The 20,809-nt window shown below is 47.3% G+C and overlaps 1 protein-coding gene across 2 annotated transcripts in view; it reads right to left on the bottom strand.

Annotated features, from left to right (window-relative positions):
- The window catches only part of LOC129854399 (pleckstrin homology domain-containing family A member 7-like), a 154,109-nt gene extending 140,982 nt beyond the window's left edge, over window positions 1–13,127 (bottom strand). The window contains exons 1-3 of one of the 2 annotated variants that reach the window (XM_055921386.1): window positions 12,943–13,127; window positions 12,757–12,833; window positions 12,586–12,643 (exon numbers count right to left, since the gene is read on the bottom strand). In XM_055921386.1, the coding sequence (XP_055777361.1) occupies window positions 12,586–12,643; window positions 12,757–12,833; window positions 12,943–13,025 (218 nt within the window). In that variant the 5' untranslated portion in view covers window positions 13,026–13,127. The remainder of the gene's footprint in view (window positions 1–12,585; window positions 12,644–12,756; window positions 12,834–12,942) is intronic. The other variant, XM_055921394.1, reaches the window with a different exon arrangement.
- Window positions 13,128–20,809: the final 7,682 nt, after the last annotated feature.

Genomic DNA, 20,809 nt, shown 5'->3' with positions numbered 1-20,809 from the left:
TCTAGCTCCGCTGGTTTCCACCAGCAACCCGCTACACAACCAGCAGACCGTTGTCACGGCAGCGCCATGTGGACTTGGATTCCGCTCAGCCTGTCACAGCATGCTCCCTGGACAGCAGGGGGAGGAGGGAAGGGAGGGACCCCAGAAACCTATACAGACAGCTCCATCCAATGATTATGGGAGACTTCAACCTAAAGTGCTACTGTTTGGATGAGACCTCAACCACATCTATGTCAGTCATGGAGTAAATATGACTGTGGTTTGAAAAGAGTTTAGCTTTTTGACAGGGGCTATCAGTCATACAAAGCTTGACTTCACAGTTGACTGTCATATTTCTGAGAGACTGGAGGATTGATGAATTAACCAGCCCATGCCTCCACTCACAGTGTTTAATTAGCTGAGTGCTGGGTGACCGGGCAGGCAGGTGGGCTATGCATTCAACGACTCACCCATAATTACCTTAAAGACACATGGGACAAATGTAGAGAAACCTGTCGCCGTCCAAGATGTCAGTAAATCAAATAAAGCTCTGATGTGACCGGTCCACTGTGAAGTATTGAAGAGCCCACCATTAGGTGAAAATAACAGAAGCCACATCAGCAGAAATTAATAATTCCCCAATGAGGGATAATAAAGAGGCCAAGCACATCACAAGGACAAACTCAACATCTCTCATTGGCTCTTCCAAGACATGAACACACATGTAGTTACTTGGAATCTACAGTTCCAGACCTGGTGTAAAAACATGCAACTATACTGCAGTAACTAACTGATTTGATTAACCTTAGGTAAAGTAGCAGTAGAGTGGAACAAAGAGAACACTTTTTCCATTCTGAACTTGGGAAGAGTGTCAAGTTTGAATTGTGTTGAAACCACAGCCATACTTTATGGGAATTCTAATGTGAGAAGAGGGTTGTAGGACAGTCGGGACTTGGCCTGTCCCTGTCGTCTGTTTGGTTCTCAGAAATCTGCTGTTACCTAACCCACCAATGTTAAAACAGCACAACGACAAAGACACAATGTCCAGCTAGAGCCAGAGAAGAAGACCAAAACAGGATCCTTGCTTCCATCAAGTCATTTCAGCAACAAATAACCAATTGATTTTACAGCATGGCTGACATTTGGGCCATCATACATCTCCGGGTTGGCCTGTTGTTCTCTTTTCTCAGAGGCCAGAGAGACGGGCACAATGACTCCCTTCATGCAGCACACAATCAAAGTGTCAGCTATAACAAATTTCTACAATCATTTTCTTTGCCCTTTTAAAAACTCACATGTCTGAATGCCAGCTTCCTGCCTCAGTTGTTTCTATAGTGTTTACATAAGGTGCATTGAATTGTCTGTGGTACGAGTCCTCCATCTCAGAGCAACACATTTCCAATGCAACATAGGGAGGAAGACAGCGGCACAGACAATCTGAATCTATCTTGCACTGGGCTGTTTAGTTGGCAGATGGGAGGACATGGATATCAGTGCCTTACATACAGGTAGGTGTGTGCTGTGCTGAATGAGTTATACTCCCACGGTCCCACCAGACTGAGTCTGTCTGAGACTACTGAGGAACACAGCAGACTGAGTCTGTCTGAGACTACTGAGGAACACAGCAGACTGAGTCTGTCTGAGACTACTGAGGAACACAGCAGACTGAGTCTGTCTGAGACTACTGAGGAACACAGCAGACTGAGTCTGTCTGAGACTACTGAGGAACACAGCAGACTGAGTCTGTCTGAGACTACTGAGGAACACAGCAGACTGAGTCTGTCTGAGACTACTGAGGAACACAGCAGACTGAGTCTGTCTGAGACTACTGAGGAACACAGCAGACTGAGTCTGTCTGAGACTACTGAGGAACACACCAGACTGAGTCTGTCTGAGACTACTGAGGAACACAGCAGACTGAGTCTGTCTGAGTCTACTGAGGAACACAGCAGACTGAGTCTGTCTGAGACTACTGAGGAACACAGCAGACTGAGTCTGTCTGAGTCTACTGAGGAACACAGCAGACTGAGTCTGTCTGAGACTACTGAGGAACACAGCAGACTGAGTCTGTCTGAGACTACTGAGGAACACAGCAGACTGAGTCTGTCTGAGACTACTGAGGAACACAGCAGACTGAGTCTGTCTGAGACTACTGAGGAACACAGCAGACTGAGTCTGTCTGAGTCTACTGAAGAACACAACAGACTGAGTCTGTCTGAGACTACTGAGGAACACAACAGACTGAGTCTGTCTGAGACTACTGAGGAACACAGCAGACTGAGTCTGTCTGAGTCTACTGAGGAACACAACAGACTGAGTCTGTCTGAGACTACTGAGGAACACAGCAGACTGAGTCTGTCTGAGACTACTGAGGAACACACCAGACTGAGTCTGTCTGAGACTACTGAGGAACACAGCAGACTGAGTCTGTCTGAGACTACTGAGGAACACAGCAGACTGAGTCTGTCTGAGACTACTGAGGAACACAGCAGACTGAGTCTGTCTGAGACTACTGAGGAACACAGCAGACTGAGTCTGTCTGAGACTACTGAGGAACACAGCAGACTGAGTCTGTCTGAGACTACTGAGGAACACACCAGACTGAGTCTGTCTGAGACTACTGAGGAACACAGCAGACTGAGTCTGTCTGAGACTACTGAGGAACACACCAGACTGAGTCTGTCTGAGACTACTGAGGAACACACCAGACTGAGTCTGTCTGAGACTACTGAGGAACACAGCAGACTGAGTCTGTCTGAGACTACTGAGGAACACAGCAGACTGAGTCTGTCTGAGACTACTGAGGAACACAGCAGACTGAGTCTGTCTGAGACTACTGAGGAACACAGCAGACTGAGTCTGTCTGAGACTACTGAGGAACACAGCAGACTTGAATGGGCATCAACCCATCCACACCAGTGTTGCTAAGCACTAGAAAGCATCTGTCTACAAACACAGAATACTTTCATTAGTTATCAATTAATTATTACAACTGCTTTGAGTCAGGAGAACTTCATATTCCAATATTAACACAATCGTGTTATAGTGAGGCTCATGTTTGTGCTGTGTGTCACTTGGACCAGACTTTGTTTGCTCCCCATCATTTCCCACATTCAACAAACTATTCACACAAACAAGAATACAACCATAGCAGTAGAAAGCACTTTATGGCAGGCTCTCTGACTGGGGCAAGTGAGGCAAACTAAAAGGGGCATGATTGTGGACAGAGTTGCCAGTGTTTTCCACAAGTACATACAGTAGCCAGACAAATAGAAAAAGTAGCCAGCTAGGCGCTCAACATTTTTTGCCGTAAGAGCTCTATTTTGGTGTCCTCTGCTACATGATTCCATTTGAAATACACAGGAAAATTATTAAACACTTTGAGTTTACCTCCCTGATTATAAAAATGATTTGTGGTATTGTGTAGAAAGACATGACTTTACAATTTAAATGATTGAAAATGTATGAATTCAGTGTATTGTTAGCTGTTTTGGTGATTGACTAGGTCTAAGCCTATATGACCAGGACTATTTTCTAAGTAAGAGAACATTAAACCTTTAACATTTAACCTGTCTCCTCTTGAGATTAAAGTCTTATTTACAGTTTTACTGCAATATATGCCATAATAATGTTATTCAAATTATATAATTTCATTAAAACAAAAATAGAGTAAATAAATTCAAGGTTTTGTTTGTCTAGGTTTTGGTTTTTCACCATTTTTTTAGGTTCTCTCTCAAAATAACACTTTTTTGATAAATAAATACATTGGAGGTTCTAAGTCCACAACAATGTTTAAACCACATCGTGAGACCACTTTGAGGTCTGGGAAAAAACTGAGACATCTACATTTTTGGGTGTAGTTACCCTTTAATTAAAGTGTGTGTCACGCCCTGGCCTTAGTATTCTTTGTTTTCTTTATTATTTTAGTTAGGTCAGGGTGTGACATGGGGAATGTTTGTGTTTTGGGTGTTTCTATGGTAAAGGGGTTGTTGGGTGTAGTATATGGGTTTGTGTTGAGTACATGTGTCTAGCGTTGTCTATGTATGTTTAGTTGTCTAGGAGAGTCTATGGTTACCTGAATGAGTTCCCAATTAGAGACAGCTGATTTCGGTTGTCTCTGATTGGGAGCCTTATTTAGGGTAGCCATAGGCTTTCATTTGTTGTGAGTAGTTGTCTATGTGATACGTTTGTAGCCAGTGTGTGCACATCGTTGTTTAGCTTCACGATCGTTTTGTTTAGTGTTTAAGTGTTTTTGTTTCGTTTGCCTTCTTCATCAATAAAAAGGAGATGGCTTATTTTCCTAAAGCTGCGTTTTGGTCCGTCAATCCTCCACACGATCGTGACAGAACTACTCACCATTACAGGACCAAGCGGCATGGAAAGCGGCAACAGGACCCACCTACACAGGATTCGTGGACATGGGAGGAGATACTGGATGGTAAGGGGCCGTGGGCACAACCGGGAGAATATCGCCTTCCTCGTGAAGAGCTGGAGGCAGCTAAAGCCGAGAGGAGGCGATATGAGGAGGCAGCACGGAGACAAGGCTGGAAGCCCGTGAGTACAACCCAAAAATTTCTTGGGGGGGGCCTTAAAGGGAGTGTGGCGAAGTCAGGTAGGAAACCTGCGCCTACTCCCTGTACTTACCGTGGAGAGCGAGAGTACGGGCAGACACCGTGTTACGCAGTAGAGCGCACGGTGTCTCCTGTACGCGTGCATAGCCCGGTTCGGTACATTTCAGCTCCACGTATCGGCCGGGCTAGACTGAGCGTTGAGCCGTATGTCATGAAGCCTGCCCAACGCATCTGGTCACCAGTGCGTCTCCTCGGGCCGGCATACATGGCACCAGCCTTACGCATGGTGTCCCCGGTTCGCCTACATAGGCCGGTGCGGGTTATTCCACCTCCCCGCACTGGTCAGGCGACGGGGAGCATACAACCAGGTAAGGTTGGGCAGGCTCGGCGCTCAAGGGAGCCAGTACGCCTGCACGGTCCGGTATTTCCGGCGCCACCTCCCCGCCCCAACCCAGTACCACCAGTGCCTCCTCCACGCACTAGCCATATGGTGCGTGTCTCCAGCCCTTTACCACCAGTGCCTAAACCACGCACCAAGCCTCCTGTGTGTCCCCAGAGTCCTGTGCGTCCTGTTGCTGCTCCCCGCACTAGCCCTGAGATGCGTGTCCCCAGCCCGGTGCCACCAGTCCCGGCACCACGCACCAGGCCTACAGTGCGCCTCAGCCGGCAGGAGTCTGCCGTCTGCACAGCGATGCCTGAACTGCCCGTCTGCCCCAGCGCCATCTGAGCCATCCGTCTCCCCAGCGCCATCTGAGCCATCCGTCTCCCCAGCGCCGTCTGAGCCATCCGTCTGCCATGAGCCTGCAAAGCCGCCCGTCTGCCATGAGCCTGCAAAGCCGCCCGTCTGCCATGAGCCTACAGAGCCGTCCGCCAGACAGGAGCCTACAGAGCCGTCCGCCAGACAGGAGCCGCCAGAGCCGCCAACCAGACAGGAGCCGCCAGAGCCGCCAACCAGACAGGAGCCGCCAGAGCCGCCAACCAGACAGGATCCGCCAGAGCCGCCAACCAGACAGGATCTGCCAGAGCCGCCAACCAGACAGGATCTGCCAGAGCCGCCAACCAGACAGGATCTGCCAGAGCCGCCAACCAGACAGGATCTGCCAGAGCCGCCAACCAGACAGGATCTGCCAGAGCCGCCAACCAGACAGGATCTGCCAGAGCCGCCAACCAGACAGGATCTGCCAGAGCCGCCAACCAGACAGGATCTGCCAGAGCCGCCAACCAGACAGGATCTGCCAGAGCCGCCAACCAGACAGGATCTGCCAGAGCCGCCAACCAGACAGGATCTGCCAGAGCAGTCAGCTAGCCATGAGCAGCCAGATCCGTCAGCCAGCCATGAGCAGCCAGATCCGTCAGCCAGCCATGAGCAGCCAGATCCGTCAGCCAGCCATGAGCAGCCAGATCCGTCAGCCAGCCATGAGCAGCCAGATCCGTCAGCCAGCCATGAGCAGCCAGATCCGTCAGCCAGCCATGAGCAGCCAGATCCGTCAGCTAGCCATGAGCAGCCAGATCCGTCAGCTAGCCATGAGCAGCCAGATCCGTCAGCTAGCCATGAGCAGCCAGATCCGTCAGTTAGCCATGAGCAGCCAGATCCGTCAGCTAGCCATGAGCAGCCAGATCCGTCAGCTAGCCATGAGCAGCCAGATCCGTCAGCTAGCCATGAGCAGCCAGATCCGTCAGCTAGCCATGAGCAGCCAGATCCGTCAGTTAGCCATGAGCAGCCAGATCCGTCAGCTAGCCATGAGCAGCCAGATCCGTCAGCTAGCCATGAGCAGCCAGATCCGTCAGCTAGCCATGAGCAGCCAGATCCGTCAGCTAGCCATGAGCAGCCAGATCCGTCAGCTAGCCATGAGCAGCCAGATCCGTCAGCTAGCCATGAGCAGCCAGATCCGTCAGCTAGCCACGAGCAGCCAGATCCGTCAGCTAGCCACGAGCAGCCAGATCCGTCAGTTAGCCACGAGCAGCCAGATCCGTCAGCTAGCCACGAGCAGCCAGATCCGTCAGCTAGCCACGAGCAGCCAGATCCGTCAGCTAGCCACGAGCAGCCAGATCCGTCAGCTAGCCACGAGCAGGCAGATCCGTCAGCTAGCCATGAGCAGCCAGATCCGTCAGCTAGCCATGAGCAGCCAGATCCGTCAGCTAGCCATGAGCAGCCAGATCCGTCAGCTAGCCATGAGCAGCCAGATCCGTCAGCCAGCCATGGGCCGTCCCTCAGTCCGGAGCTGCAGTCCCTCAGTCCGGAGCTGCCGTTCCTCAGTCCGGAGCTGCCGTTCCTCAGTCCGGAGCTGCCGTTCCTCAGTCCGGAGCTGCCGTTCCTCAGTCCGGAGCTGCCGTTCCTCAGTCCGGAGCTGCCCCTTATCCTGGTGCTGCCCCTTATCCTGGTGCTGTCCCTTACCCTGGTACTGCCCCTTAGTTCGGAGCTGCCCCTGACCCTGGTACTGCCCCTTACCCTGGTACTGCCCCTTAGTCCGGAGCTGCCCCTTAGTCCGGAACTGCCCCTTAATGCAGTAGGGTTAATGTGGAGGGGGGTCATTTGGAGGAAGCTAAGGAGGCGGTTAGGGACTGTGGTGACGTGGGGACCACGACCAGAGCCGGAGCCGCCACCGTGGATGGAAGCCCACCCAGACCCTCCCCTAGACTGGTTAATGGTGCGCCCGGAGTTCGCACCTTAAGGGGGGGGTTATGTCACGCCCTGGCCTTAGTATTCTTTGTTTTCTTTATTATTTTAGTTAGGTCAGGGTGTGACATGGGGAATGTTTGTGTTTTGGGTGTTTCTATGGTAAAGGGGTTGTTGGGTGTAGTATATGGGTTTGTGTTGAGTACATGTGTCTAGCGTTGTCTATGTATGTTTAGTTGTCTAGGAGAGTCTATGGTTACCTGAATGAGTTCCCAATTAGAGACAGCTGATTTCGGTTGTCTCTGATTGGGAGCCTTATTTAGGGTAGCCATAGGCTTTCATTTGTTGTGAGTAGTTGTCTATGTGATACGTTTGTAGCCAGTGTGTGCACATCGTTGTTTAGCTTCACGATCGTTTTCTTGTTTTGTTTAGTGTTTAAGTGTTTTTGTTTCGTTTGCCTTCTTCATCAATAAAAAGGAGATGGCTTATTTTCCTAAAGCTGCGTTTTGGTCCGTCAATCCTCCACACGATCGTGACAGTGTGTACCAAGCAAGAGGTTGCTGTTTAGCTGTGTTTTGTAGCACATGTGATGAGTTTGCAAAACAAATACCCACTGGATTGATGAAAATAATCATGATATCATTCTGCCAGGTAAGAATGTGCTACTTTGTATTTAACATTTAATGTTTTTGGGGAAAGCCTTTCCATCTACCAGAAGACTGTTTTCATTAGCATCATTGCTAATGGCTAGACTCACGCAATGCACACACACAGACAGGGGCAAGCATGTGTAACGGATGTGAAATGGCTAGCTAGTTAGCTGTTGCGAGCTAATAACGATTCAATCAGTTGCGTCACTCGCTTTGAGACCTGGAAGTAGTGGTTCCCCTTGCTCTGAAAGGGACGCGGTCTTTGTGGAGCGATGGGTAACGATGCTTCGTGGGCGACCGTTGTTGATGTGTGCAGAGGGTCCCTGGTTCGCGCCCGTGTCGGGGCGAGGGGGCGGTCTAAAGTTATACTGTTACATTGATGCTGTTGACCCGGATCACTGGTTGCTGCAGAAAAAGGAGGAGGTCGAAAGGGGGGTGAGTGTAACGGATGTGAAATGGTTAACGGTGGTGCGCGCTAATAGCGTTTCAATTGGTTACATCACTTGCTTTGAGACCTTGAAGTAGTGGTTCCCCTTGCTCTGCAAGGGCCGCGGCTTTTGTGGGGCGATGCTTCGTGGGTGACTGTTGTTGATGTGTGCAGAGGGTCCCTGGTTCGCGCCCGGGTCGGGGCGAGGGGACGGACGTAAAGTTAAACTGTTACATTGATGCTGTTGACCCGGATCACTGGTTGCTGCGGAAAAGGAGGAGGTCGAAAGGGGGGTGAGTGTAACGGATGTGAAATGCTTGCTAGTTAGCGGTGGTGCGCGCTAATAGCTCAATTTCGAGTCTCATAGCAAATGGTATGAATACTTATGTAAATCCGATATCTGTTTTTTATTCTTAATAAATTAGCAAACATTTCTAAAAACCTGTTTTCGCTTTGCCATTATGGAGTATTGTGAGTAGATTTATGAGGGCTGTAATGTAACAAATTGTGAAAAAGGGGAAGCGGTCTGAATACTTGCAAATTCATGAGCATCATGCTCTCTTCCCTCTATGTAAAGAAATGTGACTGCAACCAGATATCTGTATATAATGACGAGATGCTCATGTCTCCGCCCTAACAATGGGAGTAGTTGTCCCAAAGGCGGGAAGGCAGGCGACAAGCTTAGGTCCAAAATAAGTCCATAGACATGCAGTGGGCTTGTTTTGGACAGATTTTGGCGACATTGAAACCTCTCCCTTCGCCACTTCCTCTCTGCTACGTTTCCCTGTTATTGCTTGCTTTCTGACTGACAGGCACTTATCCTATCAATAGATCGCTAGAAGATGCATATTGTTCATTCTAGCGGGAGAGGGCTCGACAGACTACCGAATTGAAACTGTTAAATGAAAAGTAGCCTAGATAAAATGAAGTGGAAAATGTGCTAATGGAAAACACTGATTCAAAGACAGTACAGTATGAAGGCTAAAACTGCTTCTCCAATAGAAATCCCCGATCACACTTGTAGGCGATGTCATGGCAACGTTGGCTAGCTAAGCTCATGCGTAGAAACACGTCATCGGCTCTAACAGTCGTTTTGCACCAAACTGTGCATGTGCAGGGGGTCAAATCAAAGGCACTCCTTCGATATAAAGTTTTTGACAAAAAAGACAATGTGTCAATTTGTCTTATCTACTGAAGACAATGGCTCGAATCTAGGTTGTGCTGTTAGATTTTGAGAAAATTAACAACTAAGAAGAAGTTTTCAGTTCTCTCATTGACTTCTCAAACCCCGGCCTGATCTGTTTGGTCTGTTTCACAAGCGCTCCCGGAAGTCCCGCGATGTTGCGCCTCTGGGTTTAGAAACTCTGTGACTGAGTTGCTACCCACAAGAAACCACCCATGGTGGAAGGAGTTCTCCTTCCATTGGTTCGCAATGAGGAACCCCTGCTCATGCATTCTCTATGTCTACACTTGCTTTACAGTATCAATCAATCAAATGTATTTATAAAGCCCTTTTCACATTAGCAGATATCACAAAGTGCTGTACAGAAGCCCAGCCTAAAACCCCAAAACAGCAAGTAATGCAGATGTATAAGCACGTGGCTAGGAAAAGTAGACTTGTCAGTTGTCATTGTTAGCTTAATTTATCAGTTGGTTTTCAGAGTGGTCTGTTATCTACTCTGTGTGTTTCTCCCTCTTCCAGGGACCCATCTGCTACACACTGGCAGTCACAGCCTACAGAGTTGATTCCCATCAACAAACATGATGTGAAACACTGCAGAAGGAAATACCCAGCTAGATAATGCAAATTGCTCTCTACTGAGTGTCTGGGTAAACAAATAAAATACTGTAGAGAGAGTGAGAGGTTTAATGTTACTTCTACAAATATAGCACAGCCTGTTAGTAGCCAAGAGAAAGGCAAAGACTGACAGAATGCTCTGGTAGATATGGTGGATTGGTTTTTGGGAGCCATAATCATTTTCTGGATAGAGAAAGTGTGACTTTGGGGATCCTGTTCTCGCTGCCTCAAGACTGTAATCCTGCTATACATCTCTGTCACCATATGGTCACAGACACACAAGCCCCTCTCCTGCCCCTTCCCCAGCCACACACACAAACACACACAGCTAATGGAGAGAGTAGAGGTCTTGCGTATTGGAGGGTGTGACCTGAATTTCAATAGATTTCTTTCAGTCCTGCTTGGCATTGCCCTTTATTTTCTAAATGATGTGGGCAGAAAGCAAGAGTTAATTGGCATGAAACTTCAACATAGAGCATCAATATAGCCTGTCAACCTATTGTGATGTCTGTAATCAAATCACAATCTATTGTGATGCAAAACTGAACCATACATGTTCAAACACTCCATGCAGGCGTATCCGTGGGACAGATGGGGAATTACATCACATCTGAGTGTGTGTGTGTGTGTGTGTGTGTGTGTGTGTGTGTGTGTGTGTGTGTGTGTGTGTGTGTGTGTGTGTGTGTGTGTGTGTGTGTGTGTGTGTGTGTGTGTGTGTGTGTGTGTGTGTGTGTGTGTGTGTGTCTGTGTGTTCAGTCCTCTCTCTTCCTCAAACACAGATGTTCTAAATAGAAAGAAAGTTTAAAAAATTAAAGTAGGATATTATCTAGCTACAGATCCTGAAGAAAAGCAAACATGACCTTTCTCCAAACAATATAGCATTAGGTTACGTTGGTCAAACACAATCATATTTTCATTCATCTCACCTTTGGGAAGTTCTGTCAAAATAACAGGAAATGTATTTCAAGGTGCTGGTTTATAATAGGCCTGGCTAATTTCTGTCTGAAACCTAAAGTAAGCATAGACAACTGATGCATACATTAGGCTAAAAGTGTAAAGACAGCAGTCTTTATGATTTGACAAAACTATAGATAAATTACTTATTAAATTATAATAAAATGGTCCAGAAAAATAGCAATTAGTGGTTGGCAATCAGTGGAGGCTCCTCAGAGGAAGAATCCAGTGAGGAGGGCATCCTCCTCACTGAAGTTCATAAAAATAAAAATTGTAAAACATTTAAAAAGCTAGCCTTTTAAGATAAAACTATACTAAATATAATCACATGTCACCAAATAATTGCTTAAAACACATTATTTTGCAAAAAAGGTCTACAGTACACTCAACAGCACTCTGTAGGGTAGAACCATGCTGTAGCCGGAGGACAGCTAGCTTCCGTCCTCCTTTGGGTACATTGACTTCAATACAAAACCTAGGAGGCTCATGGTTCTCACCCCCTTCCATAAACTTACACAGTAAATATGACAACTTCCGGAGGATGCCCTCCAACCTATCAGAGCTCTTGCAGCATGATCTGACATGTTGTCCGCCCAATCAAAGGATCAGAGAATTAATCTAGCTAGTACTGCAGTGCATAAAATGTGGTGAGTAGTTGACTCAAAGAGAGAGAAAGACAGTAGTTGAACAGTTTTGAACAAATTAACTCATTCCAAAATGATAGAGAAGCAAGAGAGAAATGCAGCTACATAGTTTAGCCTACTGGAACACCCTGCTCTAACAGAGGCATGCTATGTTAGCTAGCTGGCTATGACTTTCCAACACAACACTGGAACTCTTCCAAGTCAAGGTAAGCTTTAGGTTTTACTAATTTATTGCCAGTGGGGCCTGCCGGTGTAACTGCTTAATGACTGTACACTGTAACGCTATTGTATTATTGTAGTGGGTTTACTAACGTGTTAGTTCTATTAGCTATGCTGACTATGACATTACTTTAGCTAATATGGTGACAACTGGGTGAATGGATATGGATGACAGTCATCCAATATGATGTAATAGAAATAAGGCCATGCTCATGAAAACAAAGTCGTCTTAAACGGCACTGACTGCCACTGTTGGCAATGACATTGCAAGATACTGTATCATATAAAGCCTGAATAACCTAACATAGCAGAAATCCCTGACTAAACATTTGCATGAAGCAGTAGTCTATGCTATACAGCATTTGTTATCGTTCAGCCAGTAGCCTAATAACGGTCTCATATGGGGCTAGTCAGGAGCAATAGGCTTCTCTGTGACATTCATAAATGACAAACCGAATCAGCAAACCAGAGCGTTGTGTCCTAGTGCAACATTGTATCCATGAAGACCTGGGGAATTTTTATGTGTAACCGTGAGAAAGAAAGTGATGGCTTGCATTGCAACGTCATCATTTCTCAACCCGCTGCAAATTATGCATTTAAAAGACCTCATGCCTTCAAGCGTCCTACAGACACAACAATATGCCTACAGCTATGAGCTATTCGAGCTCGAATCGGACGTTAGAGTCACGCACATCCCATACATTAACAACATAAAGCTGCACTCACTTAATGAAGTAGCTGGCCCCCTCTTCCGAGAATCCTTCTTCCCATCCCAGTGGTAAATCTAAAACATGAATACAATGGGCTGCGTGAATCTATACATATCTAGAAGCGGTAGGCTAAAGCACAATGTGCACAGCAGTCATGAAATATCGTATTATTAATTCCTGCGCGTACCTGATCGTATCATGTGTCCAGAGTTGACAGGTTCACCCGTACGGGGATGGAGCCAAGTAGTGCTGTGAGTTTTATCACTGAAAGAAACAAGACACCTGTTACTGGACGAGGAGAACGTGAATAACTGCGTAATTAACCCGTTTCATCAGTAAAGCTTAAAGTTAAAACATCACAGTGCATGCTCACTTGATGAAGAAGACCCTGCCATCTCGATAAACTCCATAGGACCAGTGGTCGGGTAGAGTGTCCCGCCCGAGCGGTGCCGCCATGATCCCGGCTTCTTGTTCAAGCTATTTCATTCTCATCTTCCCCTCCGCAGAGTTTTCAGTCCAATGATCACCGCTAGGGCTGCAGACTTTTAAAGGGGAAGACCAAACTTGTAAAAAGTCCTAAAGCCAGCGCGTCTTTGTGCCACTTTTAGCCGACGAAAAGGGGGTGTAGACATACCAAAGCGTGAATGGTTGGCTGTGATTGAATCAAATGTAAAACATGGTTCTCCAATTAATTTCAATCTAGCGCAGTATTGTTATGCATCACAAGGGTGCAGCTTCAGTAATTACATATAAGGAATGCGTTGAAAAGATTTCAGCATTAATGCCCTGTTATTTGAGAAGATTAACATTCCCAAACAACAGTCCATCACACGAATTCCAAAACTCAACTGACGATTTTTCCTGCAATGATGACGTCACCTACAGTAGAGTAAACTACAAATTATATAGCATTTCCTGATGAATCTAAGACAGCCTTTAAGCCTATGACCTGTGGAACATACAGGTAACTGGCAAAATAAAGACGACACCAACATATAAGTATCTTAATAGGGCGTTGGGCCACCACGAGCAGCCAGAACGGCTTCAATGTGCCTTGGCATAGATGTGTCTGGAACTCTATTGGAGGGATGCGACATTCCATCATTTAGTGTTTTGTTGATGGTGGGGGAAAGCCCTGGTCCAGAATCTCCCATACAGTGCATTCGGAAAGTATTCACACCACTTTACTTTTTCCACAATTTGTTACATTATAGCCTTATTCTACATTGATTAAATAATCCCCCCCCCCCTCATAAATCTACACACAATACTCCATAATGACAAAGCAAAAACAGGTTTTTAGACCTTTTGCTAATTTATTAAGAATCGAAAGACAGAAATATCTTATTTACATAAGTATTCATACCATTTGCTATGATACTCGAAATTGAGCTCATTGATCATCCTTGAGATGTTTCTACAACTTGATTGGAATCCACCTGTGTGAAATGCAATTGATTGGACAGGATTTAGAAAGCCACACACCTATCTTCGTAAGGTTCTGTGTTTATTTTCTTAGTCAACCTTGTGTTCTGTTTCGTTGTGTTCTTGAACCTAGTCCTGTTTCTTTGTGTTCATGAACGTAGCCCTGTCTTTCATTTTTGTTCATTGATTTCACCTGTGTTAGTTACTCACCTTGTCTCATCAGCTCCTCATTTAGTTCAGTTCATTCTATTTGTGCCTTTGTGAGGTATTGTTCGTTTTGACTCTACTAAGCCTTCCTAGCTTGTTTGTGAGAACCAGTTATTCCTCTCCTCGTCCGAGGAGGAGGAAGAAAATGACTTTCGTTACAGTTATAGACTTCAGTCCTAGTTTTGATTCACCTGCCTGTTTGCCAACCTGTGCATGACCATTGCCTGCCTGTGACCACGATTCCTGCCTGCGAAGGCAAAATAAATACCTGCCTCGCTCTGCGTGTGAATCTACACCTTTTTCTCCCTGAGTATTCATTACAGTCTATATAAGGTCCCACAGTTGACGGTGCGTGTCAGAGCAAAAACCAAGCCATGAGGTCAAAGGAATTGTCCGTAGAGGTCCGAGACAGGATTGTGTCGAGACAATGGCCTCCATCATTCTTAAATGGAAGAAGTTTGAAACCACCAAGACTCTTCCTAGAGCTGACTGCCCTGTGGAGGGGGGAGAACCTTCCAGAAGGACAACCATCTCTGCAGCACCCCACCAATCAGGCCTTTATGGTAGAGCGGCCAGACAGAAGCCACTTCTTAGTAAAATGCACATGACAGCCAACTTGGAGTTGACCAAAAGGCAGCTATAGACTCTCAGACCATGACAAACCAGATTCTCTGGTCTGATGAAACCAAGATTGAACTCTTTTGCCTGAATGCCAAGCTTCACGTCTGGAGGAAACCTGGCACCATCGCTATAGTGAAGCATGGTGGTGGCACCATCATGCTGTGGGTATGTTTTTCAGCGGCAGGGACTGGGAGACTAGTCAGGATCGAGGGAAAGATGAACAGAGCAAAGTACAGAGAGGTGCTTGATGACAACCTTCTCCAGAGTGCTCAAGACCTCAGACTGGGGCAAAGGTTCACCTTACAACAGGACAATGACCCAAAGTACACAGCCAAGACAAGGCAGGAGTGGCTTCAGAACAAGTCTCTGAATGACCTTGAGTGGCCCAGCCAGAGCCCGGACTTGAATCCGATCGAACATTTCTGGAGAGAGCTGAAAATAGCTGTGCAGCAAAGCTCCCAATCCAACCTGACAGAGCTTGCGAGGATCTGCAGAGAAAAATGTGAGAAACTCCCCAAAAACAGGTGTACCAAACTTGTAGCGTCATACCCAAGAAGGCTCGAGGCTGTAATCGCTGCCAAAGGTGCTTCAACAAAGTTCTGAGTAAAAGGTCTGAATACTTATGTAAATGTGATATTTCAGAAGAAAAAAATAGATTTTATACATTTGCAAACATTTCTCAACCTGTTTTTGCTTTGCCATTATAGGGTATTGTGTGTAGATTGATGGGGGGGGGTAACTTTTAAATCAATTTTAGAATAAGGCTGTAACGTAACAAAATGTGGGGAAAAAATCAAAGGGTCTGAATGCACTGTATGTGGTCAATTGGGTGGAGATCTGGTGACTGAGGAACACTATTCTCCTTTGAGACCCCTTTTTCAAAGTCACTGAGATCTCTTCTTCCAACCATGTGTAGCCAAAATAATGGCCAACTTGACATTTTTTATGCATGACCCTAAGGATGAAGGGATGTTAATTGCTTAATTAACTCAGGAACCACATATGTGTGGAAGCAATGCTTTCAATATACTTTATATCCTTCATTTACTCAAGAGTGTCCTTTATTTTGGCAGTTATATGTAAGGTTATGGAACATTAGTGCCACTTTCATGTGGCAGTCGGAAGTAGGAAACTAATTTCTCACTTGCTAATTGGTTGAGCTATACACTTGCCGCAAGGGGTGTGCCCCCCGCCAAGGGGGCTCAATGTAGGTGAGGAAGTCTGGGGTGTGGTCCAGAGTGGGGCTAGGCCCCGCTGCAAGGGGGTGCGTGCTGGTGGTAGGGAGGGTAGGGAAGTCAGGCGCAGGAGATTGAACTTGGTATAAACGGAGCAGTTTAATAAGTGCTCAAAACTCCGAAAACCAAAATATACAATATAATACAAGTGGGTACAAAACCCGTCGCACACCAGAACATAACTTGCACATAGCTTACAAACAAACAATCACCGACAAGACATGAGGGGGGAACAGAGGGTTAAATACACAACATGTAATTGATGGGATTGGAACCAGGTGTGATACAAGAGAAGACAAAACCAAAGGAAAATGAAAAGAGGATTAGCGATGGCTAGAAGGTCGGTGACTTCTACCGCCGAACTCCGCCCGAACAAGGAGAGGGACCAACTTCGGCGGAAGTTGTGACAGTACCCCCACCCCCCTGACGCGCAGCTCCAGCAGTGCGTCGACACCAGCCTCGGGAACGACCCAGAGGGCGAGGCGCAGGGCGATCCGGACGAAGAAGATGGAACTCCTGCAGCATAGATGGTTCCAACACGTCCTCAACCGGAAACCAGCTCCCCTCCCACTCCACGAGATACTGAAGGCCCCTCGCCCGGCGCCTCGAATCCAGTATGGAGCAAACGGAGTACGCCGGGCCCCCCCGATGTCCAGAGGGGGCGGAGGAACCTCCTGCACCTCAGACTCCTGGAGCGGACCAGCCACCACCGGCCTGAGGAGAGACACATGGAACGAGGGGTTAATGCGGTAATCGGGGGGAAGCTGTAACCTATAACATACCTCGTTCACTCTCCTCAGGACTTTAAATGGCCCCACAAACCACGGACCCAGCTTCCAGGAGGGCAGGGGGAGGGGCAGGTTCCGGGTTGAGCCAGACCCGATCCCCCGGTGCGAACATCGGGGTCTCACTGCGGTGGCGATCTGCATTACTCTTCTGGCGCGTCACGGTCTGCTGAAAGTGGACACGGACAGCTTCCCATGTGTCCTCCGCGAGGCCTGAACCAGTCGTCCACCGCAGGAACCTCGGTCTGACCCTGATGCCAAGGCGCCAGAACCCGGCTTGTACCCCAGTACGTACTGGAAGGGAGAGATGTTAGTGGAGGAGTGGTGAAGCGAGTTCTGTGCCATCTCGGCCCAGGGCACGAACTCCGCCCACTCCCCTAGCCGGTCCTGGCAATAGGACCGCAGAAACCTTCCCACATCCTGGTTAACTCTCTCCACCTGCCCATTACTCTCGGGGTGAAAACCGGAAGTAAGGCTGATCGAGACCCCTAGACGTGAACTGGGGACCCGGATCAGACACTATATCCTCAGGCACCCCGTAGTGCCGGAAGACGTGTGTAAACAAGGCCTCCGCAGTCTGTAGGGCCGTAGGGAGACCGGGCAGAGGGAGGAGACGACAGGACTTAGAGAAACGATCCATAACGACCAGGATCGCGGTGTTACCCTGTGAGTGGAAGATCAGTAAGAAAATCCACCGACAGGTGCGACCAAGGTCACTGTGGAACGGGTAAGGGGTGTAGCTTACCTCTGGGCAGGTGCCTAGAAGCCTTACACTGGACGCACACCGAGCAGGAGGAAACATAAACCCCCACGTTCTTGGCCAAGGTAGGCCACCAGTACCTCCCGCTCAAACAGCGCACTGTCCGACCGATCCCAGCATGACCAGAGGAGGGTGACGTGTGGGCCCAATAGATCAACTGGTCACGAACAGCAGACGGGACGTACAGACGCCCAGCGGGACACTGGACGGGAGCGGGCTCTGCACGTAACGCCTGCTCAATGTCCGTGTCCAGCTCCCACACTACCGGCGCCACCAGGCAGGAGGCTGGGAGTATGGGAGTGGGATCCATGGGCCGCTCCTCTGTGTCATACAGCCGGGACAATGCGTCTGCCTTTGCGTTCTGGGAGCCTGGTCTGTAAGAAAGGGTAAACACAAAACAGGTGAACGACATGGCCCACCTTGCCTGGTGAGGGTTCAGTCTCCTCGCCGCCCGGATGTACTCTAGATTTCGGTGGTCAGTCCAGATGAGAAAAGGGTGTCTAGTCACCTCAAGCCAATGTCTCCGCACCTTCAAAGCCTTGACGACAACCAACAACTCCCGGTCCCCCACATCATAGTTTTGCTCCGCCGGGCTGAGCTTCTTCGAGAAGAAGGCAGAGGGGAGGAGCTTCGGTGGCGTACCCGAGCGCTGAGAGAGCACAGCTCCTATCCCAGCCTCGGACGAGTCCACCTCCACTATGAACGCCAAAGAGGGATCCGGATGGGCCAGCACGGGAGCCGAGGTAAACAGTGACTAAAAGCCCTGTCCGCCTCAGCTGTCCACTGCAAGCGCACCGGGCCCCCCTTCAGCAGTGAGGTAATTGGAGCCGCTACCTGACCAAAACCCCTTATCCGGTAGTAGTTGGCAAACCCCAAGAACCGCTGCACCTCCTTTACCGTGGTGGGAGTCGGCCAATTAATTACGGCTGCAATGCGATACCCTAGAAAAGAGACGGACTGTTGGAAGAACAGGCATTTCTCAGCCTTGACGTACAGGTCATGCTCCAACAGGCGACCAAGCACTCTGCGCACCAGGGACACATGCTCAGCGTGTGTAGCGCGGAGTATATCAAAATGTCATCAATATACAATATACAGGAAAATGAAAAGAGGATCAGCGATGGCTAGAAAGTAGGTGACTTCGACCGCCGAACGCCGCCCGAACAAGGAGAGGGACCAACTTCGGCGGAAGTCGTGAAACCCGCTACCATAAGTTGGAGAATTTTGCATTTTTCAAACACCTGAAACAGCTTTTTCCTTCTAGAACCATAATCATTATACTTAATTCTATGTAAAAAAAAATATGTTTTCTGCATATCTATGCATACCTCTTGAGCTGTCTGTATCCTCCTGACTTGTAGTAAAAAAAAAAAGAAACGCTTCTTTGCATCTCTGCTAAAATTTGGGTAAAAGATTGAAAGGAATGTGAGTCTTATTCAGAACAGTTATTGCTTGCTTTTCTAAAGTCTACCAACCTTGCCAGCAGACATGCCAGCTAAGATAGTTAGACAATCTCTAACTTGATAGCCTGAAATGGCTTCTTAGTAGCTAGTTACAGGTTTGGGAGATTGGGAACCTATCTATGCTAGCTAAAGCCAACTTCATAAAATTGCTAGGTTAGAACTACAGAGAAAAAACAGGACAAATCTGATGTGGATGTTTCTGCGTGCCGCTTTCAACCAGTTAGCAAGTAGTACATTTCCGAGTTTCCTAGTTACAACTAGCACGTGAATGCGACATGCGCTACCGTTCAAAAGTTTGGGGTCACTTAGAAATGTCCTTGTTTTCTAAAGAAAAGCACATTTTTTTGTCCATTAAAATAACATCAAATTTATCAGAAATACAGTGTAGACATTGTTAATATTGTAAATGAATATTGTAGCTGGAAACGGCATTTTTTTTTTTAATGGAATATCTACATAGGCGTACAGAGGCCCATTATCAGAAACCATCATTCCTGTGTTCCAATGGCACGTTGTGTAAGCAAATCCAAGTTTATCATTTTAAAAGGCTAATTGATCATTAGAAAACCCTTTTGCAATTATGTTAGCACAGCTGAAAACTGTTGTCCTGATTAAAGAATCAATAAAACTGGCCTTCTAGTGGAGTTTCTAGAGCATCAGCATTTGTGGGTTCGATTACAGGCTCAAGAAAAAAACAATAACCAGCCAGAAACAAATAACTCTCTGAAACTCGTCAGTCTATTCCTGTTCTGAGAAATGAAGGCTATTCAATGCAAGAAATTGTCAAGAAACTGATGATCTCGTACAACGCTGTGTCCTACTCCCTTCACAGAACAGCGCAAACTGGCTCCAACCAGAATAGAAAGAGGAGTGGGAGCCCCCGGTGCACAACTGAGCAAGAGGACAAGTACATTAGAGTGTCTAGTTTGAGAAACTGACGCCTCACAAGTCCTCACTTGGCAGCTTCATTAAATAGTACCCGCAAAACACCAGTCTCAACGTCAACAGTGAAGAGGCTACTCTGGGAAGCTGGCCTTCTAGGCATGGTTGCAAAGAAAAAGCCATATCTTAGACTGGCCAATAAAAAAAAAGATTAAGATGGGCAAAAGAACACAGACACTGGACAGAGGAACTCTGCCTAGAGGGCTGTATTGCAATCGTCTCTGATGGGTGGTCAAATGTTCGTGGGCAAGGAATAAGATGGGTAAAAGAACACACACTGGACAGAGGAACTCTGCCTAGAGGACTGTATTGCAATCGTCTCTGATGGGTGGTCGAATGTTCGTGGGCAAGGAATAATTAACTACATAATCTTCACCCCTCAACCAGTATTCAACAAGAGCACAGCCACAAGGGACAACAGACACACCAGTCTCTACATTGCAGATGAGCTGAAGGCAGTCATCAATGACCTTGGACCAAAGAAGGTATTTGCACTGGTGACAGGCAATGCAATCACCTCACACCCATTGGCTGTGCTGCTCATGCATTGAATCTGCTTCTTAAGGACATCATGGCACTGAAAACAATGGATACACTCTACAAGAGAGCCAAGGAAATGGTTAGGTATGTGAAGGGTCATCAAGTTGTAGCAGCAATCTACACTGGCTTGCGAAATTATTCACCTCCTTGGCATTTCTCCTATTTTGTTGCCTTACAACCTGGAATTAAAATTGATTTTTGGGGGGTTTGTATCATTTGATTTGCACAACATGCCTACCACTTTGAAGATGCAAAATATATT

This window comes from Salvelinus fontinalis, chromosome 4 (genome assembly GCF_029448725.1).
Source record: "Salvelinus fontinalis isolate EN_2023a chromosome 4, ASM2944872v1, whole genome shotgun sequence".
NCBI classification, from domain to species: Eukaryota; Metazoa; Chordata; class Actinopteri; order Salmoniformes; family Salmonidae; genus Salvelinus; species Salvelinus fontinalis.
This window is presented reverse-complemented; position numbering and strand designations above follow the sequence as displayed.